The following is a 26,151-nucleotide window of genomic DNA, read 5'->3' on the forward strand; positions in this document are numbered from 1 at the left end:
TAGCCTTCCAGCACACAGTTTGGAGCCTGTCATACTGGAGAGGTATTGCTGAGTTAGAGAAAGGACCTGCCTTTCATACAGGGCCTGCGAAAGCCTCAGAACATCCCAAAGTATTGATGTAGTGAAGTGGAATTGCTGTTCTAAGGTAGCTTGCGGGGGGAGTGGAGCTGAACTCAGTAACTCGGAGAAGTCTTGGGATTTGGTTTGTGGGGGGGGAGGGTGGATGGATGTGGAGTTGTGGGGAAGCAAAACGTCTTTGAAGGTCTGCAGTCAGCAGAAGCCTTTATTATTCCCGCCTCCCAGTGACAGCTCACGACCCTGGGAGGTTGGAGACTTTTGGAGTATTAATTCATGAATGAATTCCCCATCACTGAGGCCCTAATTGGTGATTAACAGTCAGAGGTGAGAAGAGAGTAAGGAACATTGACAAAACAAGCTCCTGCTGCATCGGAAGTCAGGAAGTCAGACCCAGGAAACTGCCAGGGAGATTTTCTGTCTCGATAAACATTTCAGAAGAAATAGACGATGACTAATTACTCTCTGTTATCCACTTCGGCCTGACAGCCCTCCGAGGTCCTTGTGTTCCTCCAATTCTGGGCCCCTGGCTCATCCCGGAGTATTATACAGTGAATGGTAGAATCCTCAAGAGTATTGAAAGTCAGAGAGATCTAGGAGTACAGGTCCACAAGTCACTGAAAGGGGCAACACAGGTGGAGAAGGTAGTCAAGAAGGCACACGGCATGCTTGCCTTCATTGGCCGGGGCATTGAGTATAAGAATTGGCAAGTCATGTTGCAGCGGTATAGAACCTTAGTTAGGCCACACTTGGAGTATAGTGTTCAATTCTGGTCGCCACACTACCAGAAGGATGTGGAGGCTTTAGAGAGGGTGCAGAAGAGATTTACCAGAATGATGCCTGGTATGGAGGGCATTAGCTATGAGGAGCGGTTGAATAAACTCGGTTTGTTCTCACTGGAACGACGGAGGTTGAGGGGCGACCTGATAGAGGTCTACAAAATTATGAGGGGCATAGACAGAGTGGATAGTCAGAGGCTTTTCCCAGGGTAGAGGGGTCAATTACTAGGAGGCATAGGTTTAAGGTGCGAGGGGCAAGGGTTAGAGTAGATGTACGAGGCAAGTTTTTTACACAGGGTAGTGGGTGCCTGGAACTCGCTGCCGGAGGAGGTGGTGGAAGCAGGGACGATAGTGACATTTAAGGGGCATCTTGACAAATACATGAATAGAATGGGAATAGAGGGATACGGACCCAGGAAGTGCAGAAGATTGTAGTTTAGTTGGGCAGCATGGGCGGCACTGGCTTGGAGGGCCGAAGGGCCTGTTCCTGTGCTGTACTTTTCTTTGTTCTTTGTTCTTAATCGTTGCACCAAAGAACAAAGAACAAAGAACAAAGAAATTATTAACCCATTAATAGTCAAGCCCCAAGCTCTTGGAAATTCTCTCCCGAAACCACTTCAATGCTCGATCTCGCCCATCCTATTTCTCTGATTAAGCTTCGTCACCAAGCCTAACATTTCCTCATGTCAAATTTGGTTGGGTCTCATATGGAGACTGTGTCCAGTTCTGGGCTCCAAACTCGAGGAAGAATGTGAAGGTATTGGAGAGAGTACAGAGGAGAGTCACGGGAATGATTCCTGGGATAAACAGCTGTAGCTATGAGGGTGGATTGGAGAGACCGGGACTGTTTTCCTCGGAGAAAATAAGAACGAGAGGAGACTTGCTGGAGTTATTCAGGATCCTGAGGAGTCATGGACAGGGTAAATAGAGAGACACTGCTCCCACTCAAGAGAGCATCAGGTACTGGAGAGACTCCACATGTAAGCTCTTGTCACGTGTCATACTTAGTGTCCTCCTCGCTTCAAAGGCCTCCTGGTGAGATCAGGGCCTCACTTCAGATGCAGATATAATGTTTGTCTCAGACACCATGGGAGTGGAATTGTGAGCAGTGAGGAGGATGCAAGAAGGCTTCACGGTGATCCAGACACGTTGAGTGAGTGGGCGGGCAAACACATGGCAAATGCAGTTTAATGTGACTAAATGTGAAATGTTTCACTTTGGTGTGAAAAAGAGAAATGAGGAGTGTTATTTAAATGGTGTTATTTTTGGGAAGTGTGGAACGTACAGAGGGATCTGGATGCCCTTGTACACCAGTCAGTGAAAGTGGAGAGGCAGCTGCAGCAAGCAATTAGGAAGGCAAATGGTATGTTGGCCCTCATTACAAGAGGATTTGGGTTCAGAAGTCGGGATGTCTAACTGCAATTATACAGGGATTTGCTGAGATCACACCTGGAGGTTCGCGTGCAGTTTCTGGTCTCCCTACATAAGAAAGGATATTGTTGCCATAGAGGAAACACTGTGGAGGTTCACTGGGCTGATACCGAATTGACGGAACTGTCGTACGAGGAGAGATTGGTTCCACTCTACCTGTTTTCACCGGAACTGAGAACGATGAGGGGAGACCTGATTGAAAGGTGTATAATTTTAACAGGGTTTTAAATTCTCGGACGCAGGGCGGATGTTTTGCCTGGTTGGGGAATCTAGAACCGGGGGCACAGTCTCAGGATACGGGGTGGATCATTTAGGACTGAGATGAGGAAACATCTCCTCACTCAGAGGGAGGTGACCTGTGGAATTCCGCATACAGAAAGCCGTGGAGGCCAAGTCACTGAGTGCATTCAAGAAACAGAGCGATACGTTTTGAGATTTTAATGGCATCAAGGCGAATGGGAGAAAGTGGGGAAAATAGATTTGAGATCGAGGATCAACCACGATCATATTGAATGGTGCAACGGGCTCAAAGGGCCGAATGGCCTCCTCCTGCCCCGCGTTTCTATGGGCGGGATTCTCCGCCGGCGGGAGTCTCCGTTATGCCGGCGCCCGGGGGTTTCCCGACGGTGTGGGGCTGCCCCACAACGGGAAACCCCATTGACCGGCTGGCGTAACGGAGATTCCCGCCGTCCGGTCGGGGCAGAAATGTGGCCCGGCGGGGCAAAGAATCCCGCCCTATGTTTCTCTGATGTGGAGATGCCGGCGTTGGACTGGGGTGAGCACAGTACGAAGTCTTACAACACCAGGTTAAAGTCCAACAGGTTTGTTTCAAACACTAGCTTTCGGAGCACTGCTCCTTCATTCACCTGAGGAAGGAGCAGCGCTCCGAAAGCTAGTGATTCAAAACAAACCTGTTGGACTTTAACCTGGTGTTGTAAGACTTCTTACTGTGCAACATTCTCTGGGGAAAGAAGCTTCTTTCGAATTCCGTATTGGATTTCTTGATGACTACCTCTTTAAGTCCTTCCACAAAGCGCAAACACTCTTTCCATGTCCACCCTTTTTCATCATTTTGAAGATCTTTGTTACGTCACTGCACGGCCCTTTTGAAAGAAAACCTCAAGCTGTTCAGTCTTTCCTGATCTCTCAGTTCTGATATCATCCTTGTACATCTTGTTTTGAACCGTAAGAGGTTTTTGAACCTCTTAAATACGGTCTAGCCAAGGACTGGTACAAGTTAAACCCATTTGATTTATCATTTTTCTGGTTGTACTAACCTGTGTCATAACTTTAGTGATTTGTGTATTTGTATTCCCAGGTTCCTTTGCCCTTCTAAGCCCATTTCAACGCTTCATTTTACAGGTCACGTGTGACCTTTTTTTGATCGTATCTCTCACTTATCTCACTTGAAATTAATTTGCCAATTACATGCCCAGCCTGCAAGTTCATTCTGTACCTGTTCAAAGTGATTTTCTAAACCGGTTCTGAATGAATCTCAAGGTAACACTCCCAATTCATATTTCCATTAAGTCTGCATAAATTCCACAGTAAATGGGTTGGTTAAAAAAAATCCTCTCCTAAAAATATCGAGCACATTAATCGCAGAAGGTTAACTGGGATTAATTAACAGTGTTGCTAATGGAGGCTTTCATTTCTCGGCCCTTAGCAAAGCGTTTTATAGCCAATGCAGTGCTTCCTTTGGAGTGCAGTGACTGTTGGAACGTAGGAAACAGCAGCCACTTTGCACACAGCAACACCCCACAAACAGCAAGGTGAGCAGCACGGTAGCACAGTGGTTAGCCCCGTTGCTTCACAACTCCAGGGTCCCAGGTTCGATTCCCGGCTTGGGTCACAGTCTGTGCGGAGTCTGCACATCCTCCCCGTGTCTGCGTGGGTTTCCTCCGGGTGCTCCGGTTTCCTCCCACAGTCCAAATATGTGCGGGTTAGGTGGATTGGCCGTGATAAATTGCCCTCAGTGTCCAAAAAAAGGTTGGGTGGGGTTACTGGGTTACGGGGATAGGTTGGGAGTGTGGGCTTAAATGGGGTGCTCTTTCAAAGGGCCAGTGCAGGGTCGATGGGCCGAATGGCCTCCTTCTGCACTTTAAGTTCTGTGATTCTATGATAATGACCCAGCTAATCTGGTCGCCTGATGTTTGTCGAGGGCGAAATGTCAGCCAAGACACCAGAGAAAACATCTGTGCTCATCTGAGAGGGCCGATGGGACCTCGGTGTCACACCTCATCCCAAAGACAGCCCCTCTGACAGTGCGGCACTCTCTCAGTGCTGCTCTGCGAATGTTAGTCAACCAACCTGCGTTTAAGTCTCACGAGTCCTGGGGCGGCATGTGGCGCAGTGGTTAGCACTGGGACTGCGGCGCTGAGGACCCGGGTTCGAACCCCGGCCCTGGGTCACTGTCCATGTGGAGTTTGCACATTCTCCCCGTGTCTGCGTGGGTTACACCCCCCACAACCCAAAGATGTGCCGGGCAGGTGGATCGGCCGCGCTCAACTGCCCCTCAATTGGGAAAAGAAAATAATTGGGTGCTCTAAATTTTTTTTTAAAGCCTCAGGAGTTCTGACCCAGAGACAAGGATTCTACCCACGGTATCAGAGTGCTCGCTAGTTGTGGGCGAGGTCTGTCAGATAGTCAAATTGTGACATGAGTTATGAAGCGATACGCTTCACCGGAATTACCCCTCTCTGGGGTTTGCTCAGTGGTTGGTCAGCTTGGCTAGTTCAGGAGCCCCTGCAGACAAAACAACGGGAGTCCTGCCTCCGGGGAGGCGCCGATTGAATGTGGAGAGGGGGTGGGGGTTGCGTGGGTGGGGGGAGAAGATGTGTGGGGGGGGGGGGGGGGGGGAGGCATTCTGCTTCTGCGCTGCATTGTGGTGCAAGAGGAATGTCAATGTTTAGCTTCTGAATCTCGCCAAACAGAGCTGTGTTTGCCAAGCAGCTGTGAATATTACTGCCTCTGTCAAAGCCGCTCATCACAGCCTGAGAGAGGCCTCTAACAATTTGCCTTAAAGTATTCTGATTGACTGCTCAGCTGTCCACCTCCAGGCTGGAGGGACTGCCAATCTGGCAGTGTTTGTGCCTCGGGAACGGTGGCGGGTGCGTTGCACAAACAAGCTCTTGCCTCTTGGGGCCGGGCAGCGTTCCCTGCGAACTGGAACTCATTGCACCCCAGAGACCCGGCAAAGACAGCGCCTCTCTGTGTTGACCATTTGAGCCGGGAAGTGATGACTGAATTTGGCTCCCGAAAGAGGACTTTGTTTCTCGTGGCTGTTGCTCACTGGCCCATCTTCATCATCATCGCCATACCCTCCACTGCCACCTCCTCTCTCCCCTTTCCCCATCAGAATCGCGACTCCCCCCCCCCCCCCCCCCCCCCCCCATCGCCCCTGTCCTCCTCTGCCCCCGTCTGATCTCGCCACCCTCAACCCCCCTTTTTCCCCCATTGTGCTCGTTGGAAAATCGGAAGATGGAGTTGCAGGATGTTTCTGGAATGATCATGTCGCCAACAGACTTGCCCTTCAATAGCGCCTTTCACCACAGACCGATCCCAAAGCTTTTACAGCCTATTACATTAGTGCAGGGTTTTCGCTGGGGTTGATTCAATGTATCCCTGGAGGTTTCATCACATGACTTGTCCACCCACATTCCAGCCATCAGTCGGTCAAGATAGCCATCCTTGAGACATACGGCCTCCTTGTTTTCAAATGCATTTTTAAAAACTACCTTTTTTTAAAAAGCCCTTTGGTAGTACAGAACTTGAGTATTACAGAAAAAGATAGACTGTTCTTTGAAGACAGAAAGATCATGTACACACATTGTGCCTGTTTCAGCTAAACAAAATTCCACAGGCCAATGCCGTGACCAATCAGGATCAAACTGCCTGGTGTAAATTTCAACCAATGCTTGGCAGTTAACTGTCAGTCCCCTGGTGTGTTCTCCATGGCAATGCCTCCACCAATCAGAGTCTACTTGCCAACCAATCAGCACTCTTCTCGTGCAGTATAAATTGGTGTTTTCCCCTTAGATCGGCGTTCTTGCAAAGTCTCCTGATGAGTCCAAGGCAAAAAAGCTTTGACAGTTCTCTTTCTTTCAGACTATCTTTTTCAATGTCCCGGTGATTTTCCTCCGGACTTGGGCACACCGGAGCCCTGGAGGTTGATCTTCAAATCCTGGAGACTCCAGTCCAGCCCTGGAGGGTTGGCAAACCTAGCTGCCACTGTTGTAATGTAGGAAATGTGGCAGCCAATTTGTGCACAGCAAGCTCCCATGAACAGCAAGGCGACAATGACAAGAAGACGTGTATTTTGTTTGGTGATGTTGGCCGTTAGATAAATACGGGTCACAGAAGACTGGGGCTAACTTCTCCATTCTTCTTCGAAGCAGTTGTCAAGGTGTAGCTCTGGGATCATTCACGCCTATTTGAGTGGCTTAGCGTTTCACATATCCATGCTCCCAGGGGGACACAGTCGCTGTTTTGTAAGAAGGGCAGGGGGATTTCTCTCCAGTCTCCTGAGGCCAATATCCATCCCTGAACCTGAATCTGAACCTGAGTGTATCGCAAGAAAGTGCAGAGTGTATCGCAAGAAAGTGCAGAGTGTGGTGAACTCAGCCCAATGCGTCACACAAGCTTGCCACCCTCACATTAATTCTGTACACACCTCCCGCTGCCTTGGGAAGGCAGACAGCATTGTCAGAGACCCTTCCCACCCAGACATTGCCTTCTTCCAGACCCTCCCATCAGGCAGAAGGTACAGAAGTCTGAAAACCCGCACATCCAGACATAGGAACAGCTTCTCCCCCACAGCCACCAGACTCCTCAACGACTCCCCCTCGGACTGATCTGTTCCCTGTGCGAACACTATTCACGACGCCCTATGCTGCTCTTGCTCGTGTATTTGCTTTGTTTGGCCCCTTGTTCCGCACTGTAACCAATCACTGTTTGTCGATGTACCATTTGTCAATGTAATCTGTCGATTATTCTTTTTGTCAACTATGTACGTACTGTGTACGTTCCCTCGGCCGCAGAAAAATACTTTTCACTGTACTTCGGTACATGTGACAATAAATCAAATCAAATCAAACCTCTGGTTATTGCTGTTTGCGTGTTCTGCCTGAGTGCAAATTGGCCGTGTTAGAACTTCACCGTCTGTGAAGCACTGCGGAATGTCCTGAGGATGCCATAGGTGCTATAGAAATGCGAGTCTGCCTGCCCTTTGTTTTGCTCCTTGTCGCAGTTTGCGCGGTTGAGTGCCAGGGTGAATTCTGGAGGGTTGCGGTGAAGGGAGCGGGGGAGAGAAAGAAAGAGAGGGAGAGAGAGAGGAAAGGAAATTGAATGTGTTCCCTGGCTGTTTGTCAACTATTCCAGTAAAATTTCCTGTTTATAGGAAGAAAAACAAAACAGGCTCGGGAATAAAAACAACAGCAAATGACTCTGGGATTTTTTTTTTTGCGATATATCCAGAGGAGTTTGCCTCGCTGAGGTGTGAATTAAGGCAAGCCAGTGCTGAGTCACTAATCGGAGATAATTGCCAGCTGAAAGCAGACCTATGAACGAAAGAAAATCGGGTTTAAAAAAAAAGCATTCAATCACCAAGGGTATTTCTGACTGTTTTTCATATCTAAAGGGCTGTAACTCTGGTCTGAGTGAAAAATGCTGAGGGCAGCGTCCCCTTGTGGTGAGCGCAGGAACTCCAGAGGCCTGACCTGTGCCAGCTCCACAGGCCTTACTCTCATGGCATGTCTGAATTGGCCTCCTTAGGCAGTGCTGTGGGAGTGTTTGAGATGGATTGCAGCTCCGAACGGGCGTTGTTAAACACTTCAAATGACTTATTAATATAGTCGGCTGCTAGATGCTCCTGGCTAAATTTTACCCGGTACTTTAGGAAGTCAGTTCGCACTTGAACCCATGTAAAGTGATTGCCGAACAATAGGTAAAGAACAACTTTGATTTTCTCAGCTCCTCATCCAGGTTTCACCCCCCCCCCCCTTCCAGGCATACTGCATTCTAATATCTCCGCCCTCCTCCAATCCCGACATCTTACATTTCTCTCATTTCCTTTGCTCCACCATTGGCGGCCGTGCCTTCAGCTGTCCGGGCTGTAAGCTCTGGAATTCCATCCCGAAATCCCTCCATTTCTCTTCCCTCCTCGATAGATAACCTACCCGTCAGTCTCAGTACTCTTTTTAAAAAAAAACGTTATTGGATGTACAGGAGGAGTTAAATGCTGTCAGTTCGAAGGGCAAATGGAATATAAGTACAGAGCTACAATTCATGACATCTGCACAATAATAATGGGATATATGCCAGGGGCGGCACGGTCGCACAGTGGTTAGCACTGCTCCTTCACAGCCCCAGGGTCCCAGGTTCGATTCCGGCTTGGGTCACTGTCTGTGTGGAGTCTGCACGTTCTCCCCGTGTGTACGTGGGTTTCCTCCGGGTGCTCCGGTTTCCTCCCACAGTCCAAAGATGTGCTGGTTAGGTGGATTGGCCGCGCTAAATTGTCCCCTTGTGCCCAAAGGTCACATGAGGTTACGGGGGTGTGGGGTGTGGGCCTACGTCGGGTGCTGTTTCGGAGGGCCGGTGCAGACCCGATGGGCTGAATGGCCTCCTTCTGCACTGTAGGGATTCTATGAGTCTATGAGGAGGGAAGGGGTGGTTGCCCTGGCAGCCTGGTTAACGTATGAACATACCTCATGAACAAGGAGCAGGGGGAGCCCATTCAGCCCTTCGAGCCTCCTCCCCCACTTAATTAGATCACAGCCACTCTGATAATAACCTCAGAACATTAGTCACTGAAGCAGCCCCGTCAAGACTAAACAGTTATAGAGGAAGCAGCTTAAGGGCTTGGGATGCTAAGAGTGTGGGAGGGAGTGGGATTAATTAGACTGGCCTTTCGAAGAGCTGGCAATGCCACATAGGCTGGTGGGCCTCCTGTGAGTTGTCAGACTCTGTGAGCTGGTCACTTTACCGCTCTCTGCGGGGTTATTCGGTGAGCGAAGCTGTTTGCCCACGCGATGCCTCTGCAACCTGCGATAGGGCGTGCCAGCAAACCCCAGCCGGCCTTTCCGTCAGTATCAGGGCTCTCCGGATTGCTGGCGTGGGATTGGGAAAATATTAAAACAGCTCGTGCCTAGCCGAGACGGGGCCCAGCTCGGGATTCTAAACCAACTCCCAGCTGTTTGCAGAGAGAGAACAGCCCCTCTCTTTCCCATCCGAGTGACTCACTCGTCTGGCAAGGACCGGGGCTTAAGGCAGGATTCCGGCTGCAAAATGAATTTGCTGAATGTCAGCAGGAGATTGCTTGGCATCAGGGAAAGTACTTTGGCACCTCTAGCTGAGGGGGGGGGGGAGGCACAGCTGGCTGGGGCGGAAGGGGGGTGTACAGAGCCCGGGGGGGGGGGTGCAGAGCCCGGGGGGGGGGGGGGGGGTGCAGAGCGCGGGGGTTTGGATGCCGAATGAGGACCCCAGCTGTCACTGTTAGTGTTGTGCAAGAGGCCGAGAGTGGGGCTGGTGTTTCACTTCATTGAGCTCTCTCCCTCTCTCTCTCCCCCCCCCTCTCTCTCTCTCTCTCTCCCTCCCTCTCTCCCTCTCTCTCCAATATATCCCAGAGAGTTCAGCTTTTTGAACCCCCCCCCCACCAACATCTCCTGGATTCATTTCCCACACAGACATGTCTTGGGGCAAACTGTGGAGGTTGCTTCCCTCCAGCTGTGGGCCTGTAACACTTGAAGCTCGCAGTGGGGGTTCTGGCTGTCGGACCATAAGACACAGGAGCAGAAGAAGGCCATTCGGCCCATCGAGTCTTCTCGAACGCCGTTCCGAACCTATGCGATGTGGTCGCATTGGTTGCACGCACACTGAGAGACCACAAGGTGGCGTGAACTACTTTTGCCATCCTGACTTCCACATCTAAAAACTTTTTTAATTTTGTTTTTTTATAAATTTAGAGCACCCAATTAATTTTTTCCAATTCAGGGACAATTTAGCGTGACCAATCCACCCAACCAGTACATCTTTGGGTTGTGGGGGCGAAACCCACGCAGACACGGGGAGAATGTGCAAACTCCACACGGACAGTGACCCAGAGCCGGGATCGAACCTGGAACCTCGGTGCCGTGAGGCAGCAGTGCTAACCACTGCGCCACCGTGCCGCCCCAGCCAAGGCAGCGATAACTGAGCAGCAGCTTAAGCTGACGGCACTGACTGGGCTCCTTTCTCCATTTCCTAATTCTGCATTTTAATAGTGTTTTGGGCGAGGTGTTTTCAGAACCCCAAAATGTAACATGGAGTTCAACCAACCTCTCCCTTTAATGGATTTATTGCTTTTCCTAGCACACAGCTTTTATCCTAGGTGTGGGATTACAATTATGGGTTTTTAAACACAAATCACTGTTTATTCCATGAACTCAACTTGACATCTTAAATAAACATTGGATCTCTTAAAACCCCTTACTTCAAAGATAACTCAGAAAATATTGCAACAGGAAATAATTCCTTAAAATATTCCTTCAAACTTCCAAGAGATTTAACACCTTTAAACAGTATCACATCAGGTTAAAGGATATATATATTTTCTGTAGAATGGCAGAGATATATTAGCTTGGTTGACTTCAGCTCCAGCACCTTGCTTTCTTCCTGCAGCTCTCTGCACACACACAGACACACACCAACTGCTTTTTCCAACTGCAAAACTAAACTGCAAAATGGCTGACCTGAGCTCAGCCCCGCCCACTCACTGACATCACTGTTTTCTTAAAGGTACATTGCTTAAACATCCATGTCTTAAAGGTACCCTCATATGACAATAGAAAGGAGGTTGGGGGAAGTAGGTGGTGGGAATGTCACTGGGACCAGTAATCCAGGGGCTCAAGCTAACATCCCGGGGTTCATGGCTTCAAATCCCACCAAGGCAGCTGATGGAATTTAAATTCAATAAATAAATCTGGGATATACAGCTAGTCTCAGTAATGGTGAGCATGAAACCATTGTTGATAAGAACTCAGCTGATTCACTGATGTCCTTAGAATCTGCCACCTCTACCCGGTCTGCCCTACATCTGACTCCAGACCCACAGAAATGTGGCCCTCTGAAATGGCCCAGTTCAGGGGAATTGAAGATTAAATCTCCAGGACGCTGCTGTCTGCAACCCTGGCAAAGATGATCAGGACATTAAAAAATATTGCATTTTTTGTCATTTTCGCGACACGGTGGATGACCCTGCTGTCTCACAGCACCAGGGACCCGGGATCGATTCCCGGCTTGGGTCACTGTCTGTGCGGAGTCTGCGCGTTCTCCCCGTGTCTGCGTGGGTTTCCTCCGGGTGCTCCGGTTTCCTCCCACAGTCCAAAGACGTGCAGGTTAGGTGGATTGGCCGTACTAAACTGCCCTTAGTGTCCAAAAAGGATAGGTGGGGTTACAGGGTTGGGGCGGGGAGTGGGCCTAGGTAGGGTACTCTTTCAGAGGGTCGGTGCAGACTCGATGGGCTGAATGGCCTCCTTCTGCGCTGTAGGGATTCATAGAAACATAGAAAATAGAAGCAGGAGGAGGTCGTTCGTCCCTTTGAGCCTGCTCCACCATTCATCACAATCATGGCTGATCATCACGTTCAATACTGTGATCCCGTCTTCCCCCCCATATCCCTTGATCCCTTTAGCCCCAAGAGCTATATCTAATTTATTCTTGAAATTGCATACCAATTTGGACTCAACTACTTTCTGTGGGAGTGAATTCCACAGATTCACCACCCTCTGGGTGAAGAAATTTCTCCTCACCTCAGTCCTAAAAGAGTTACCCCTTATCCTCAAACTATCACCCCTAGTTCTGGACTCCCCCACCATCAGCACGGTGGGCAGCATGGTAGCACAAGTGGCTAGCACTGTGGCTTCAGAGCACCAGGGTCCCAGGTTCGATTCCCCGCTGGGTCACTGTCTGTGCGGAGTCTGCACGTTCTCCCCGTGTCTGCGTGGGTTTCCTCCGGGTGCTCCGGTTTCCTCCCACAGTCCAAAGACGGGCAGGTTAGGTGGATTGGCCGTGATAAATTGCCCTTCGTGTCCAAAAAGGTTAGGAGGGTTATTGGGTTATGGGGATAGGGTGGAAGTGAGGGCTTAAGTGGGTCGGTGCAGACTCGATGGGCCGAATGGCCTCCTTCTGCACTGTATGTTCCATGTTCTATCAGGAACATTCTTTCTGAATGTACCCTGTCTAATCCTGTTGGAATTTTGTAAGTTTCTGTGAGATCCCCTCTCACTCGTCTAAACTCCAATGAATATAATCCTAACCGACTTAGTCTCTCCTCATATGACAGTCCCGCCATCCCAGGAATCAGCCTGGTAAACCTTTGCTGCACTCCCTCCATAGCAAGAACATCCTTCCTCAGATCAGGACACCAAAACGGCCCACAATACTCCAGGTGGGGCCTCACCAATGCCCTATACAGTTGCAGTAAAACATCTCTATTCCTGTACTCAAATCCTCTCGCTATGAAGGCCAACATACAACTTGCCTTCTTTACTGCCTGCTGTACCTGCGCGCTTACTTTCAGCGACTGATGCACGAGGCCACCAAGGTCTCGCTGAGTAACTATCTCTCTCAATTTACACCCATTCAAATAATCATTTGCCATCCTATTTTCGCTACTAAAGTGGATAACCCCACATTTATCCACATCAAACTGCAGCTGCCATGCATGTGCCCACTCACTCAGCCTGTCCAAATCCCGCTGAAGCATCTCTGCATCCTCCTCACAGCTCACCCTCCCACCCAGCTTTGTATCTTCTTCAAATCTGGAGATAATACATTGAGTTCCCTCGTCCAGATCATTGATATATAATGTGAACAGTTGGGGTCCTAGCACAAATCCCTGCGGATCCCGCTAATCACTGCCTGCCAATCGGAAAAAGACCCAAATGGAGGATGGGGGAGGGGGGATTGGTTGCCGGGGGGGGGGGGGGGCGCTGTGTGGTTGATAGTCAAGCACCATCCAATTAGGTAATGGGTCTTTTTGCTTTCCAATTGATGTAGGAAGGAACATGCGTCACGAGGATGGATGTGTTGACCGACTAATGGCAGGAGCAGGGGAGGGGGAGGCAAGTCATGTGATGAACCTCCAGAGATACATTTAATCACAGTTGGCAACCCTATTCCAGGAAAATTAAGGATAGGCAGCGAATGATGTTCTTTCCAGCGATACCCATGAAAGGATAGGAAATATGGAATCGTGAGATGATGCGATTTGAACTCAATGGAACAACTGTAAAGGGGCAGCAGGGACAGAGAGCGAGAGAGCTGGTATTTACATGCACAAGTTGGGAAAACCGTTGATCAAATCACCCAGAATCCTGGGCTTTTTAAGTGGCGACCTAGGAGCAGAATTTGCCGTAGCCAGTCAGTGCTATGTGTCTGACCTCCGCATGTTCATACTCGATGATACTTTCAGCTGCAACCTGCTGGCATTGGGTCGGGGAAGCGTTGCGTCGCCCACTTTTTTTTTAATGAACATTTTATTGAGGTATTTTTGGTTTTACAACAACGACAAAATAAACAATGTACATGAGTCTATAAACATAGTGCAAAAAGCCTGCTTCCTCCCTTACAGGTCCCTCCCTACTCTAAGCTAAACTAACCCCCCCCACCCTTCTGTTGACGATTAATTTTCTGCAAAGAAGTCGACGAACGGTTGCCACCTCCGGGCGAACCCTAACATTGACCCTCTCAAGGCGAACTTGATTTTCTCCAGACAGAGAAAGCTAGCCATGTCCAATAGCCGGGTCTCCAACTTCGGGGGCTTTGAGTCCCTCCAAGCTAATAGTGTCCGTCTCCGGGCTACCAGGGAAGCAAAGGCCAGAACGTCTACCTCTTTCTCCTCCTGGATTCCCGGGTCTTCCGACACCCCGTAAATCGCCACCTCTGGACTCAGCGCCACCCTTGTTGTTAACACCGTGGACATGACATCTGCAAACCCCTGCCAAAATCCCCAGCTTTGGGCATGTCCAAAACATGTGGACATGGTTCGCTGGTCCTCCCACACACCTTGCGCACCTATCTTCTACCCCAAAGAACCTGCTCATCTGGGCCACTGTCATGTGAGCCCGGTGAACGACCTTGAATTGTATCAGGCTGAGCCTGGCGCATGTTGTGAACACGTTGACTCTACTCAACGCATCCGCGCAGAGACCATCCTCTATCTCTCCTCTTCCCACTTGCGCTTCAGCTTCTCAGTCTGCATGTCCTCTGACCCTATGAGTTCCTTATAGATGTCAGAGACCTTCCCGTCTCCCAACCACCCTCTGGAAACTACCCTGTCCTGTATCCCCCTTGGTGGTAGGAGCGGGAAGGTTGACACCTGTTTACGTAGGAAGTCCCACACCTGCAGGTACCTGAATTTGTTTCCCCTCGCCAACCCAAACTTCTCCTCCAGCTCCCTCAGGCTAGGAAAGCTCCCCTCTATAAACATACCCCCATCCTCTCAGTCCCTGCTCTACGCCATATCCGGAAACCCCCCGTCCATCCTTCCCAGGGCAAACCGGTGATTATTACAAATTGGAGACCGGACCGATGCTTCCTCCATTGCCCCCAGACTCTCAGGGCCGCCACCACCACGGGGCTGGTGGAGTACCGTGCCGGCAGGAACGGCAGAGGCGCCGTTATCAACGCCCCCAAGCTGGTGCCCTTACATGGAGCCGCCTCCACACGCTCCCATGCCGACCCTCCCCCACCACCCACTTACTAATCATGGCTATATTCGCCGCCCAATAGTAGTTACTGAAGTTTGGTGCGGCGCCCTCTATAGGGCAGCTGATTAAACTGGAGAGGCAACCGTGCGTTTCCTGAAACAAGCAGATTGAGGATTAGTGAAATAAACAGCATGAGGGCTGAAAAGGAAATGTAACTACGATGTCAATTCAGAACCCTGATTGGTCAAGGCATTATCCTAAGCACTGATTGGCTGACTTATTTTGTTTAGCTGAAACAGATGCAATTTGTATACATGTTCTTTCTGTCTGCAAAGAACAGAGCCCTGTGTGGGCTGTATGTGCCAAAGACTGACAGACCATATCAAACAACATATCCCAGCCACTGTTCACAACAGGCTAGGTACAGGCTGCCCCCAACCAGTCCATGCTTGCAAAGGTCAAAACACAGTGTCCAATCACGTTTGATGTGATTCCCTGATTGGGCAACACTTGCTAAATAATCGGTGTACTGAGAAATAGACTGATAACCAATTTAAGATTGTCAGTCGGGTTCTCAATGTGGTGTATTTGTATGTACTGGAAGCTACGAATATTAATCTACAGGGCCAGTTCTTTACTGACCGAAAGAACACTGATGTAAATTACTCCTGTTTCAGCACAACAAAATAAGTGACAGCCATTCATTCCCCAGGGCAATGCTTTGACCAATCAGGATCAAGCTGCCTGGTTTAAATTTCAAACAACACTTGGCAGTTAACCCTTCACTCACCATCACCTGGTGCATTCCACTTGACAATGCCTCTGCCAGTCGGAATGCACTTGCCAACCAATCAACACTCTCTTCTCATGCAGTATAAATTGTCGTTTCCCCTGACATTGGTACTCCTGGGATTGTCCTGATGAGTGCAAGAGGAAAAGCTTCGACAAGATGTCTTTTTTCAGCAATACCTATTGAGATGTGATTTAACTTTCTGAGGTGAGTTTACTTTGTATCCGCCGTGCAAACACGAGAGTTTCGCCCGGCTCAATGCAGACCCTTTTTGCGAAGCTGGAGGTGGAGTGATGCAACTGGGGCAGCCCCGAACTTGAAGTTGAAATGGCATTTGTGCATAAGTGACAACGAGTGCCATCAGCTTCACCTGATACAAAACGGCAGCTAAGTGTTGACGCCGGCTTAAGAATCATAGAATCATAGAATTTACAGTGCAGAAGGAGGCCATTCGCCCCTTCGAGTCTGCACCGGCTCTTGGAAAGAGCACCTTACCCAAGGTCAACACCTCCACCCTCTCCCCATAACCCAGTAACCCCACCCAACACGAAGGGCAATTTTGGACACTATGGGCAATTTATCATGGCCAATCCACCTAACCTGCACATCTTTGGACTGTGGGAGGAAACCGGAGCACCCGGAGGAAACCCACGCACACACGGGGAGGATGTGCAGACTCCGCACAGACAGTGACCCAAGCCGGGAATCGAACCTGGGACCCTGGAGCTGTGAAGCAATTGTGCTAACCACTGTGCTGCCGTGCTGCCCACTTAAACACCGGAGTGTTTCATGCCGGCGTCAACGGTCCTCTTGGCCCAGCAAATCCGTGGCCCACAGGGGGCCAGCATGGCGCTGGAGTGCTCCACGCAGCTCCGGCTGCTGATATGCGGCCCTGCGCTGCTGGCAGTGGGTCCGCACGGCGGCGAATTCCGCGCCGGCCCCGGGCAACATGGCGGACCCACGCAGCGGGCCGGAGCGGAAGCAGGTACGCCCCCCCCAGATTGCGCGCGCCTGCCGATCGGTGGCCCCCGATCAAGGGCCTGGCCGTCGTAGAGCCCCCCCCACCCACCAGGACGGCCACCGCAGCCGTGATGCCGAGTTCCCGCCGGGTGGAACCATGCGTGAACCGGGAACTCGGCCGGTCGACCGCGGAGAATCGCCGCAGAGGCCTCTTCCAATGGCCCCCGACTGCCGCCGCGTTGACCGCCCGCGCGCGACCGGCGCCGATTCTCCGGTCGCCGGAGGTTCGCGCCCCGGCGCCGGACCCGATCGCGGGCCCGAAGCCCCATTCCCCGCCCCCGCGCCAAGCGCGATTTCGGCACAAAGGCTCGGATAATCCCAGCCCATGGTGGCCAAAAGCAGGGAAGTTCATTCTAAACCTTTGATAAAACATTACATAGGCATCAGCTGGAGGTTTGCGGCTAATTTGGGTACCGGGCCCTTTAGGAAGAACATCACGGTGTCAAAGAGAGCATGTGAATGTCACCCCTTCTCTGTCTCTCTCTCTCTCTCTCTCTCTCTCCTTCTCCAGATTTCATGTGCACATTCTCCCCCTCTGTCTCTTCCTCTGACCAATCAAATATGACTGAGGTGACCAATGACTGTGGAATCCCGGTGGTGCCAATGGGGAGGGCAGAGCTGAAGGGGCAAACAGAGTAGACCTGGGACTGGCGCATTGGTTTGTGAGTGAATCTGACTGAGTGTTGCTCAGATTGATTGCTGTTATCCAGAACAAAGTCTTTTCCCTCCTGACCTCAAGCTATGTTGTCTGTTTTATTGGCAGGGCCAGCCGAGGTTCCCATGATGTCCCCTAATGGATCCATTCCCCCAATTCACGTTCCACCGGGATACATCTCACAGGTAAGAGGTCTTCCTGGACCATGTACACATTGAGCAGTTTCACCCCCCTCAGTTTCTGAGGCGGGTTTGAGGCCTCATTGAAGCCTACTTGTGACAATAAGCGATTATTATTATTATAAGGCGGAGGATGATGAGGCCCAGAATTAGGCAAGGAACCAATCCACACGCTGCTTGAAAGTTATCCGCTGACAGGGTCAGGATCAGCGACATGCAACATCCATGTGTGCCTCAGGATGCAATGTTTACCAAGGGAACTGCTGACTATCTGGTCTGGAGGAAAGCAGCCGGGGAAAGCAATTCTTTCCTCAGCAGAATCTTCATTCGGGAAGCGTAATACACAGTACCTATGATAGGGTAGAATTCAGCCCATTCATGTCAATCTAGCTGTCATTGGTGCATCTGTCCATGGTAATGTCATTAGGAGTGACCACACATTCCTTGTGGAGACAAAGTCCCGTCTTCAAACTGAGGACACCCTCAAACAGATCCAGTGACTCAAAACTGGGCAACCATGGGGCACTGTGGGCCATCAGCAGCAGCAGAATTGGACCAAGTCACAATCTGTAACCTCAAGGCCCAGCATATCCCCCACTCGACCATTACCACCAAGGCAGGGAATCAATTCTGGTTCTGTGAGACTACGCGTATGTTAAAAAGTGGAAGTCGTCACTGACAGAGCTCAGTGATTGCGCAAACAAAGTTCTGCTGTACTGCCATGTCATGAGTGTTGGGGGACAATTAAATGACTAACAGCAGGTGAAGGCTCCATGAACATCCCCATCCTCATTGATGGGGGAACCCAACATGTCAGGGCCAAAGACAAGGCTGAAGCATTTGTGACCATCTCCAGTTAGATGTCCCAAGTGGATGATCCATCTCAGCCTTGTCCGGAGCTCCCCAGCCCCCCCCACCCCCCCTCCCAACACAAAGATGTGCAGATCAGATTGGAAAACAAATAATTGGGTACATTACATTTTAAAAAAATCTCAGCCCCAAGGGATCACTGATCTGGATAGTGTCCTAGGTCCAACCATCTTCTTGCTTCCATCACATGGTCAGAATTAGGGATATTGTTTGATGACTGCACCATTTTCAGCACCATTTGTAACTCCTGAGATACTAAAACGATCTCTGTTCAAATGCAGCAAGACCTGGACAATATCCAGGCTTGAGCTGATTAATAATAAGTAACATTTGCACCACAACGGTCATAGAACAGAGAACAATACAGCACAGGAACAGGCCCTTCGGCCCTCCAAGCCTGTACCAGTCATGATACCAACCTTTGCCAATATGTTCAGCATTTCCTTGTGCCGTATCCCGCTATACCCGTCCTAACCATGTGTTTGTCAAGATGCCTTTTGAACGCCGTTAATGAATCTGCTTCCACAACCTGCCCTGGCAACGCGTTCCAGGCACTCACCACCCTCTGTGTAAAAAACCTGCCTCGCACATCTCCTCTAAACTTTGCCCCACGGACCGTAAACCGATGCCCCCTGGTGACTGACCCCTCTACCCTGGGAAAGAGTGCCTGCCCATCCACTCTATCCATGCCCCTCATAATCTTGTAGACCTCTATCATGTCTCCCACAACCTCCGTGTTTCTAATGAAAACAGTCCGAGTCTATTCAGCCTCTCCACAGAGCTAACACCCTCCAGACCAGGCAACATCCTGGTAAACCTCCTCTGCTCCCTCTCCAAAGCCTCCACATCCTTCTGGTAGTGTGGCGACCAGAATTGTGTGCACTATTCCAAGTGCGGCCTTACTAATGTTCTATACAACTGCAGCATGACTTGCCAGTTTTTATACTCGATGAAGGCAAGCATTCCGTATGCTTTCTTGACTACCTTATCCACTCGTGTTGCCACCTTCAAAGATCTGTGGACCTGCACTCCCACATCTCTCTAACTTGCTGTATTCCTAAGAGTTTTGCCATTTACGGTATATTTCCCCTCTTTGTTAGAACTACCAAAATACATTAACTCACATTTGTCCGGATTAAACTCCATTTGCCTTTTCTCTGCCCAAGTCTCCAACCTATCTATATCCTGCTGTATCCTCTGGCAATCCTCAACACTATCTGCCACTCCACCATCTCTAATAAGAGAGAATCTAACCATCACCCCATGACATTCAATGGCAATACCATCACTGAATCCCCGACCATCAACATCCTGGGGTTACCATTGACCAGAAACGAAACTGGACTGGCTGTATAAATACTGTGACTACAAGAGCAGGTCAGAGGCTAGGAATTCTGCAGTGAGTAACTCACTTGCTGACCCCCCCAAAGCCTGTCCACTATCCACAAGGAACAAGTCAGGAGTGTGATGGAATACTCTCCACTTGCCTGGACGAGTGCAGCTCAACAACACTCAAGAAGCTCGCCACCATCCAGGACAAAGTAGCCCGTCTGATTGATGCCCCTTCCACAAACATTCACTCCCTCCACCATCGATGCACAGTGGCAGCCGTGTGGACCATCTACAAGATGCACTGCAGGAACTTCCCAAGCCTCCTTCAGGAGCACCTTCCAGACCTGTGACCCCCTACCACCTAGGACCAGAGCAGTAGACACATGGGAGTAAGTTCTGCTCCAAGTCACTCACCACCCTGACTAGGAGCCACATCGCTGTTCCTTCAATGGCGCTGGGTCACAATCCTGGAACTCCCTCCCTAACAGCACTGTAGGTGTACCTACACCATATGGACTGCAGCAGTTCAGGAAGGCAGCTCACCACCGACTTCTCCAGGGCAATTAGGGATGGGCAATAAATGTTGGCCTAACCAGAGATGCCCACATCCTGTAAAAGAATAAAAAATAGGCTCTAGGGCTGTGGAAGGATATAAAATGGATGGGTAAGAGTCTACGACAGGATAAAGCGTATAATTTCAATTTTTTTAATTACCAAGAAACCTGCACAAAATGTGAAAACCTTTGGGCAGGATGTGAATTAGCAACTGGTTTAGGAAAACAATCCTGACCTCCTTGAACTCAGGAAGTTGGAGAGTGTGTGGGGATGTGTCAGATGGCTTCATTTGTGTTGCAACGCATGAATTGTTGGAATTGAAAATAAACCTGTTTAACCCTTGAAAGGATATGTGGCAACCGTCTGTGTTTTAGACACACGGAGCACTGCAATCCATTCCCCACTTGTCCATTCTTCATTTTCAAAAAGGGGCAGAATGAGAGAGAGAGAGAGAGCAGGAGGGAGAGTAACAGAGCGTGTGACACTGTCAGAAATAGTAGCAGCAGGTGGCCATTCGGCCCATCGAGCGTGCTCCGCCATTCAGTACGATCACGCCTGATCTACCTCAGTTGCACTTTCCCATTCGATCGCCACGGGCGGAATTCTCTGACAATGGGGGTATATCCCCACGCCCGTGAGAAAGTCCAGAGTGATTCTGCGATTTGCACGCAGAGCCCCGGAGTGCTCCTTGCAGATACGGGGCCCTGCGCTTCCGGCCACGGGTCCGCGCAACCTGGCGGACCCACACCGCGGGCCGGGCCCCGACAATATATACCCCCACCCCTGAGATCGCGCGCACCAGCTGATCGGTGACCCCCGATCGCAAGCCTGGCTTCCCTGGAGGCCACCCTCCCCCATCCCCGGTGACGGATCCCCCCCCCCCCCACTGAGTCCCCAGCCGCTACTCCGAGCTCCCGCCGGGTGGAACCATGAGTCAACCACGCCGGCGGGAACTCGGCCAGATGTCGGCGGAGAATCGCCTTGGGGGTGCCTCTTTCAATGGCCCCCGACCGGCACTGCGTCGACCGCGCGCGCGCACGATTGGCGGCGATTCTCCGGCCTCTGAAGAGTCGCGGGAGCGGCGTCAGACCCGATCACGTGACGAGTGCAATTGCAGCGCAGAGGCTCGGCGAATCCTGGCCCACACCTCTGGATTCCCTTCGTGTTCAAAAATCAATCAATCTCCGACTTGAATATACTTACTGACTGAGCACTTACACCTCTCTCAGGTAGAAAAGGTCCAAAACTCCCTGGGTGAAGAACGTGTCTCATCTCAGAGCCAAATGGTCGACCCCCTGATCCCAAAATTGTGACATTTAATTCCAGACCCTCCAGCCTGTGGAGATAGCCTCTCACCACCCACCCGGTCAAACCGTCACAAAATCTCCCATGTTGCAATGAGGTCAACGCTCATTCTTTTAAACTCCCTGGGCGACTTTCTCCGACCCCCCGCCGGGTGGGAGAATCGCCGGGGGCTGGCGTGAATCCCGCCCCTGCCGGTTGCCGAAGTCTCCGGCACCGGATATTCGGCGGGGGCGGGAATCGCGCCGCGCCGGTTGGCGGGCCCCCCCGCTCGATTCTCCGGCCCGAATGGGCCGAAGTCCCGCCGATAAATTGCCTGTCCTGCCGGCGTAAATTAAATCACCTGCCTTACCGGCGGGACAAGGCGGCGCGGGCGGGCTCCGGGGTCCTTGGGGGGGCGATCTGGCCCCGGGGGGTGCCCCCACGGTGGCCTGGCCCGCGATCGGAGCCCACCGATCCGCGGGCGGGCCTGTGCCGTGGGGGCACTCTTTCCCTTCCGCCTCCGCCATGGTGGAGGCGGAAGAGACTCCCTCCACTGCGCATGCGTGGGAAACTGTCAGCGGCCGCTGATGCTCCCGCGCATGCGCCGCCCGGGGATGTCATTTCCGCGCCAGCTGGCGGGGCATCAAAGGCCGTTTCCGCCAGCTGGCGGGGCGGAAATTCCTCCGGCATCGGCCTAGCCCCTCAATGTTGGGGCTCGGCCCCAAAGATGCGGAGCATTCCGCACGTTTGGGGCGGCGCGATGCCCGTCTGATTGGCGCCGTTTTGGGCGCCAGTCGGCGGACATCGCGCCGTTTCCGGAGAATTTCGCCCCATAGAGTAGGGGAGCAATCTAGTGAGGAAAAAAACCGGGAGTAAGGGCAGAGTAACTGAAGGAAGAAGAAAGCGAGCGAGGGAGAGAGAAACATAGCGGGAGAGAGCAATGCAGAGGAGACGTTCGGAATGGGGGGGAGCGGGGGGGGGGGAGATTGTGACGGAGAGGGTGAGAGAGAATGGCGAGGGAGAGTGTTGGAGAGAGGGGAAGAGCAACAGAGGGAGAGAGAGAGGGGGAAGAGCGTGACAGAGAGTGGGGCAGGGAGAAGGAAAGAGTTTGAGAGAGGGAAAAACAACATAAGGGGGGGGGAGAGAGTTTCCGTTGGTGAGAGAATTAGAGAGTTAGAGAGAAGGGGAAAGAGCATCAGAACAGAGGGAGAGTAATAGTGAGAGAGACACATTGTGAAAGTGGAGGTTTATTGTGGCTGGTGCTTTGCTGGCCTGAGGAATGTTAACTGCAGCCAAGTAGAGAAGCTCAACAAAATAACTCGAGGGAAACACAGAAACACTGTGCAGATGAGGGTCCGTAAAGACTCTCCCTCCCTCTGCTTCCATAGGTCACCCTGCTAGACCCTGACTGTCTAGGCCAGGACTTAACCATTGGCAACTGAGTAAGGCCCAGTAATTATAATATCACTCTGTGTCTGAAACAGACCCACAGAACTGTCCAGTCGGACATAGCCCTTGTCTGCCTGAACCCTGTTCGGAGTTAATGTTGAGCCCCGGATCCAGGTTAAAATTCCTCAGCAGCATTACATCGTCACCTCAGCCCTGTTTGCTGTACCCAATCCCAAAGCTATCTTTGAGGGGGACAGGGAACTATCAGGGTGTCCTGGCCAACATTCAGCCCTCCACCAGAAACAAAAGCAAAATCCTGCAGATACTGAAATCAGGGGCGGGATTCTCCGCAAACTGGAAGTCTCCGCACCTTTAGGGGCCAAGCCCTCACCGTGAGGGGCTAGGCCCGTGCCGGAGTGCTTTCCGCTCCGCCGGCTGGCGGGAAAGGCCTTTGGCGCCACGCCAGCCGGCACCGAAAGGACTTCGCCGGGCGACGGAAGCGCGGGATCGTCAGCGGCCGCTCACGGCATCCCCGCGCATGTGCAGGGGAGGGGGTCTCTTCCGCCTCCGCCATAGTGAAGACCATGGCGAAGGCGGAAGGAAAAGAGTGCCCCCACGACACAGGCCCACCCACGGATTGGTGGGCCCCGATCGCAGGCCAGGCCACCGTGGGGGCTGCCCCCGGGGCCAGATCGCCCCGCACCCCCCCGCCCCAGGACCCCGGAGCCTGCCCGCGCCGCCTTGTCCCGCCGTTCTAAAGGAGGTCTAATCCACGCCCTGGAGCACCAGAGGCCCGTATCCACAGCTAAAGTTGCGTGAATTACTCCAGGTTCCTGCTAGCCCCCTGCAGGGCATTGAATTAGCTGTACTATTTTCCAGGAATCTCGAGAGTAAAAGTATAGCGCTTTTACACCGGCGTGGGAACATAGTCCCATTTTTGGAGAATCCAGCCCATTGACTTTATATCAATTCTGGCTCATCAACTTAAAGCTTCAACTCTGTTCCCCTCTCCACAGGGGCTGCCTGACCCACAGAACATCTCCAGCATTTTCTGTTTTCTTTGCAAGAAACAGATGATGTAATGATTGGTTGATTGTGTGCATATATATCAGAAAAATAAAGACTTCCATTTATATAGCGCCCCTCACAGCCTCAAACCAACCTAAAGGACATGACAGTCAATGAAGTGCGTTAAAACTGTGGTCACTGTAGTGACGTTGCAGCTAATTTATGCACAGCAAGATCCCACAAGCAGCAGTGCTTCCTCAGTACTGAACATGAAATGAAATGACAGTCCCATTACCCCCGAGGGCCAGAAGCTGCTGACTCCCTTTGAGAGCTGACCGGTGGTGTCACCCACTCCTTAGGCTAGGGGCAAGGTTGAGAAGGTGGGGCCTTTGTGAATAACCCCAGCCCGCGCTGAAAACCCGTGCCATTGGTGACGCTCTGCATTCCGAACCAGATGGCCCGCTAACTGACCCCCCCACTCTGTACGGCGCTGGGAAGGCCAGTCTCGGTCATGTGCTCACGTCTCTGAGGCGCGGGTTTTGGAACTCACGACCTTATGGTTCAGAGGTGAGAAGGTGACTCACTGAGTGTTGACCATAGAACATAGAACATTACAGCGCAGTACAGGCCCTTCTGCCCTCGATGTTGCGCCGACCTGTGAAACCACTCTAAAGCCCATCTACACTATTCCCTTATCGTCCATATGTCTCTCCAATGACCATTTGAATGCCCTTAGTGTTGGCGAGTCCACTACTGTTGCAGGCAGGGCATTCCACACCCTTACTACTCTCTGAGTAAAGAACCTACCTCTGACATCTGTCCTATATCTATCTCCCCTCAATTTAAAGCTATGTCCCCTCGTGCTAGACATCACCATCCGAGGAAAAAGGCTCTCAGTGTCCACCCTAACCAGCAATGAACACTTTGATTGTGCTGTTTCAGATACAGGAAGGCTTTGGAGTATCCAAATGATCCACATGAGTTTTAAAAAAATAAGAGTGCCGGGCGTGATTCTCCGTCCTGCCAGCCGGCCAGGGGTATTCCCCATTGTGGGCAGTCCCGGTGTAACGGAGACTCCCGACAGTGGAGAATCCAGCCCGCTGAATTTCTTTGTTGCCGCAAAGACAAAAAGTGTGGAGGTGCCCACACTCTGGATTCTTGTAAAACACGATGAGAGGTGTCAAGACAATGGATTGGGAACACAACGTTCAAAAATGGAGGGCACAGAAACGCAGTGCCAGTTCAGATAGCAAGCCGGATAGTGAGCAGGTTCGCAGGAAAAGGTCAGGAACTATTGAACGGCCACCCCACGGCAGTAGTGAAAGATCCAGCAGTGGCAGTACAGAACGAGTTTCCAGGCGGGAGAGGGGCCGCAGTTGGACAAGGTCTCAGAATAGGGGTACAACTACGAATGCTACTAGGAATAGGAGCCCACATGCTTGTGAGATTTTGGTGGAGATTTGTGTGTGAAGTTGGATCAAAGAAATAGAGGTGTTCCGTGGAGAAGCAGAACTCTTGGGCGAAATTCTCCGGATACGGCGCGATGTCCGCCGACTGGCGCCCAAAACGGCGCAAATCAGACGGGCATCGCGCCGCCCCAAAGGTGCGGAATGCTCCGCATCTTTGGGGGCCGAGCCCCAACCTTGAGGGGCTAGGTCGGGGCCGGACGAATTTCCGCCCTGCCATCTGGCGGAAAAGGCCTTTGGTGCCCCGCCAGCTGGCGCGGAAATGACATCTCCGGGCGGCGAATGCGCAGGAGCGTTAGCGGCCGCTGACAGCTTCCCACGCCTGCGCAGTGGAGGGAGTCTCTTCCGCCTCCGCCATGGTGGAGACCGTGGCGAAGGCGGAAGGGAAAGAGTGTCCCCACGGCACAGGCCCGCCCGCAGATTGGTGGGCCCCGATCGTGGGCCAGGCCACCGTGGGGGCACCCCCGGAGCCAGATCGCCCCCCCAGGACCCCGGAGCCCGCCCGCGCCGCCTTGTCCCGCCTGTAAGGTAGGTGGTTTATTTTACGCCGGCGGGACAGGCATTTTATCGGCGGGACTTCGGCCCATCCGGGCCGGAGAATCGAGCGGGGGGGCCCGCCAACCGGCGCGGCG

At 51.7% G+C, this 26,151-nt stretch overlaps 1 protein-coding gene across 1 annotated transcript in view; it reads left to right on the forward strand.

Annotated features, from left to right (window-relative positions):
• The window catches only part of LOC140389518 (fibronectin type III domain-containing protein 3B-like), a 404,055-nt gene that overhangs the window by 171,151 nt on the left and 206,753 nt on the right, over positions 1-26,151 (forward strand). The window contains 1 exon segment of the mRNA XM_072473693.1: positions 17,545-17,621. Coding sequence (XP_072329794.1) covers positions 17,545-17,621 — 77 coding nt within the window.

This window comes from Scyliorhinus torazame, chromosome 14 (genome assembly GCF_047496885.1).
Source record: "Scyliorhinus torazame isolate Kashiwa2021f chromosome 14, sScyTor2.1, whole genome shotgun sequence".
In the NCBI taxonomy this organism is placed as follows: Eukaryota; Metazoa; Chordata; class Chondrichthyes; order Carcharhiniformes; family Scyliorhinidae; genus Scyliorhinus; species Scyliorhinus torazame.